General features: G+C 43.8%; 1 protein-coding gene across 1 annotated transcript in view; it reads left to right on the top strand.

Moving 5' to 3' along the window:
• The window catches only part of LOC311234756 (ankyrin-3-like), a 323,045-nt gene that overhangs the window by 250,239 nt on the left and 67,806 nt on the right, over positions 1-5,000 (top strand). Inside the window, 2 exon segments of the mRNA XM_084321999.1 lie at positions 2,706-2,778; positions 3,812-3,868. Of these exon segments, the coding sequence (XP_084178125.1) occupies positions 2,706-2,778; positions 3,812-3,868 (130 nt within the window).

The raw sequence follows: 5,000 nt of genomic DNA, 5'->3' as shown, positions 1-5,000 counted from the left end.
AGCCAGCCAGCCAGTCAGCCAGCCAGTCACTCAATCACTCAGACAGCCAGTCACTCAGTCAGCCAGCCAGTCACTCAGTCAGCCAGCCAGTCAGACAGCCAGCCAGTCAGCCAGCCAGCCAGTCACTCAGTCAGCCAGCCAGCCAGTCACTCAGTCAGCCAGCCAGTCACTCAGTCAGCCAGCCAGTCAGCCGGCCAGTCACTCAGTCAGCCAGCCAGTCAGTCAGCCAGCCAGCCAGTTACTCAGTCAGCCAGTTACTCAGTCATCCAGTTACTCAGTCAGCCAGTTACTCAGTCATCCAGTTACTCAGTCATCCAGTTACTCAGTCAACCAGTTACTCAGTCATCCAGTTACTCAGTCAGCCAGTTACTCAGTCAGCCAGTTACTCAGTCATCCAGTTACTCAGTCAACCAGTTACTCAGTCATCCAGTTACTCAGTCAGCCAGCCAGTCAGTCAGCCAGCCAGTCACTCAGTCAGCCAGCCAGTCAGTCAGTCAGCCAGCCAGTTACTCAGTCATCCAGTTACTCAGTCAGCCAGCCAGCCAGTCACTCAGTCAGCCAGCCAGTCAGTCAGCCAGCCAGCCAGTTACTCAGTCAGCCAGCCAGTCAGCCAGTTACTCAGTCATCCAGTTACTCAGTCAGCCAGCCAGCCAGCCAGTCAGCCAGCCAGTCACTCAATCAGTCAGTCAGTCACTCACTCAGTCAATCATAGTGTGTCACACACGTTATGTTGTCCTGACTGAATTAGATGGATCAGAGCTTAAGGTTGTCCTCAAATAGCCTGCAGTCCTGCACCATTACCAATGAGAAAGGGCATACACAAAGTTATTAACCCCTTAAGCCCGGTGAGATTTATTTCACGTCATAAATAGATCAATACAGTCCGTATTAATTAATGTTGCGTTTCTTTTTCAAATGTAGCCAAGAGTAAAGACCCTAACCCTATCAAAACAGCAGTCAAAGTGTATATTTTCAGCACTACGTTTGTTTACCAATGATTTTAAGTGTTATTAGCTAAATATGACCTTATAGAAATCTCTGCACATTGCATCGGAAACCGGATGATTTAGACGTGAGGAAATGACGCCCTCATGAAACCGTTGTAGTCCTAAGAAACAGGAGACCCAGGGCTTTCCTAAAAATTTCCTAAAACTACAGTACCCAGCTCACACCAGCCGCTGTCAAAGCTGCAGCTGGCTGACGTGGACAAAATATATTGATGTTATTTTTGTAATTATATCTCACGGGACGAACAAACCTGAATGCTATTGCCATAAAATACAACGTATATTATTTCTTTACCTTTCTGTGAACATCTAGAAAAAAACTGTCGCAATCTGGTGAAAATGGCGGAGCTATGGACATTATACAAAAGTAGATTTCATTCACGGTCTTTGCTGCCCTGTAACGGGCGCCTGGTGGTACTAAATCCAGATTTAACTGGAATTTTATTTGCGATTGGAAAGAGGAGATTTGGCCCGATCCATAGATGTACAGTATGACTTGGCCACAATAAGGTCATTTATATGCCTGATATTCTATATTCTATATTCATATTTTAAATTGCATGTGTCTGGATGGCGGAATTCAGTACTGTATCTACCAAAAAAAATGTAAATCATCTGCCCTTTATTCATTTGCTTCGATTTTTAGTACACTTGATCCCAAGAAGGTGCTGAATGGGCTTTTCAAAGATGGAAAGAATTAAAATAATAATAATGATAATTTATATTCTCCTTTGGTTCATTACAATTTACTTTCTGACCCTGGGAATACATTCCCTGAGGTCCATAGATGTCCCTATAGATACTTGTAGAAGTGGAGAAATATTCCATTTACTTTTAGGCGAATGTTCTGAAAATATGGCCAGGGCTTAAGAGGTTAACACGCTTTTATTACGCTGTTATGCTTACAGTATATTTTGCATTTTGTTTAAAAAATAACTAAGTTAAATAAGAACATCATAGGGAAAGGTGAGTTAGAGGGAGCAAGAGAGAGAGAGAGAGAGAGAGAGAGAGAGAGAGAGAGAGAGAGAGAGAGAGAGAGAGAGAGAGCGCTGACCAACCCCTGCACCATGTATATTATTCATAACTCTCAGTCTATAACCACTGTGTGTGGTTTGTTTAACTTGAAGGGCGGTCAGGTCTGCCTGTGTGAATGATTTATTATTCATAGTGCGGAAGCTTCTACAGTCCTTTATGGATTTACTGTATACAGTCTTTAGCTGCAATTCTGTTCTGGGCCTTGCACTGCATGGTTATTGATGGTAGTATGGGCTTTTTATGGCGCGGATAAACTTTTATTCACATTTAGATTGAGGATCAGGCCTTTAATGTCCCTTATGTTGGGGAAATATTCTATTATATATGAAATATGCTATGTGTATGGAAATTCGTGTTCTTTTCAGAATTGGACTGGAATGGTCTTTGTAGATATATAACTATAATCTATTTAGATGTTAACAATACAATTTGAGATTTTATCTCACCATCTGCTAAATACTATGCAGAGTTACAGATATTAAACCCTTTATGCCCTCAAAGTGTCCTGTAAAACGCAAACTGTGGCATACTGTCGGTCCCTCTGTCAAAGTCTCAAGCAACACATATAGTGTGGACTGAAAGTCTTCAGGTCAGTAAGTTACTAGGTTAAACAAAGACAGCGGTGGAAGGATATCGCGATCACGCTTTTTTTTTTATCCACAGACTGCAATGGAAAAACACAAAATCAACGTACCTGAGACCATGAACGAGTTCCTCGACATGTCGGATGACGAAGGTACGAGTACGACACCTCCTACCTCCAAACCATGTGTTCCTGATATTACATTTTTAGTACTAATTGTTTGACATAAGCTACAGTATGTTTTGTGTCAATTCATCAGTGCACGATTTCCATAGCCGACATCAGTGGTTCTCAACCATTTTCATGGCTGAACCCCTAAATTGACGAGATCTTGTCTCAGGGACCCTCATCCGAGCAGATGTTTGTTGTTAGATGTGAATACGTCCAGAATTCCACAGTTTTGGAGATAACTACAGAGGAGGTGAAACCTTTGATTAGAATAGTCTCTCGCTGGGCGGTCAGGTGGCGTAACGGAGATTGCGTTCGTCACCAAACCCCGGAGCGGCTAGATTCGCCTGTTCGAATCCAGCTCACAGCTCCGGGGTTGTCACCAGCTTGGCTGGCCGTTCACACTAATACAATTGGTAGTATTAGAGGGTGGGAGAAGCTGGCGGGGTGGGTCCGGGTCGTTGTAAACAGCGACTCCTACAGTTCGGTCGGGGCGCCTGCTAAGCGAGGATAGGATCTAAGTGGGATAGTGTGATCCTTCCACACGCTACGCCCTCTCAATGAGAATCCACGCTGCCAGGTGAAAAGAAGCGGTTGATTGGCTGGACGTGTGTCGGAGGAAGCACGTGATAGCCTCCACTCTCCCAGACCGACTGTGGGGGGTAAGTGCGCAGCGACCAGGAAGGGGATTGGGAATTGGCATAACGACTAACATTGGGATGGGAGAAAATCGGAGGAAAAATGGAGGGGGAAAAAGATTAAAAAAAAAAAAAAAAAAAAAAAAAGTCTCTTCTAGTGAAAGAAACAGTGAAATTAAGCTATTCACTGATTTTCTGGGGACCCCCTGGAACACCCGTCAAGAACCCCTCGGGGGGCCCTGAACCCACGTTGAGAACCACTGGCCTACATGAACGCTATATGTCTGACTGTTGCCATGTGATTGTTTTTTTTTATTTCTTTTTTTAACAACTTATTTCTTTCCTTTTTTTTGTACCGTATGTATATTCAAATCACACAGTTCGGGCCAATGTGCCAGAGATTCTGAATGAGGAGTGTATTTCAGATGTTGATGAAGGTATTTGCCGTCCGTTGTTCTCTCACGCCGTGTTGTCTTCACGTTTGTTTTTCCTCTCACATAACCCCCGGCGACCGTTCCTCGCCCGCTTCACTTGTCGAAGAGCTAACCATCGCGCTGACGCCGCCACGCTGCAACACCGCTTCACTCTTCTCCGTTACTAGGAAGTCACCTACGCACACATAGCAACACCAGCATGCATTATCTCTCTCTCTCTCTCTCTCTCTCTCTCTCTCTCTCTCTCTCTCTCTCTCTCTCTCTCTCTCTCTCTCTCTCTCTCTCTCTCTCTCTCTCTCTCTCTCTCTCTCTCTCTCTCTCTCTCTCTCTCTGTCTAAGCTGCTTGTGCAGAATTCCTTGATTATGCAATTTAGGCATTATGCAAATTCAAGGCATAATCAATCAGTAGGTAATTTATGTTGTTGATGTTGTTGAAGTATAAGTGGAATATTCAACAGATATTGTTTGAGCTTTGGATCTCTTTTAGTTGAGGCACAGAAGCAGCCAGATGGCGTTCCGGGTCAGTTCTTGTTTAGTCCGAAATTCCGCGCTATCATGAAAATGTAACGTTTCAGGGCTATTTTGGTTTTGGCTGTGGACTCGGTTTGTGATGCTCTGGTTGGTTGCTTTATGGTCAGTCCAGATTCCAGAAAATAATTGTTTTTGCGACTTCAGTTTTTACTGAAGTTTCTTACCCCAGTTAGAAACATATTTCATTCAAATTGTCATGGGACCAAAGCATTCTAAACTAAATGACTCCTCATCAAAGATACTTTATTAGTGGTCTGTGAAGTATCTCCCTAACTCTAAAATCACTTTCACAGCAACCGTCCCTATGATGATGAGGTCCCTGTGTTTCAGAAGACAGATTGATTGTGTTTAGTTACCAGAAGCCCTGTTTACAATAACGTGCAATAAAGAATGTATGAATGTAAGCAGCATCATGGAATAATAACACGATAAAGTACAGTAATAGCATCGACGTGGCCTAAAAGAGCAGGGTCAAAGAAGTGTTTCTGGGACGAGTCACACTCGTTACAAACGTGGTCAATTCAGTCTCCTTTCACTGTTTTGGAAATTGCCCGGTGGACGGACGGGCGGGCCTGTAAAATTGATGAGCCTATTCACGGGCCGT

The sequence above is a fragment of the Notolepis coatsorum genome (assembly GCF_963971535.1).
Source record: "Notolepis coatsorum genome assembly, chromosome: 9".
Lineage (NCBI taxonomy): Eukaryota > Metazoa > Chordata > Actinopteri > Aulopiformes > Paralepididae > Notolepis > Notolepis coatsorum.
This window is presented reverse-complemented; position numbering and strand designations above follow the sequence as displayed.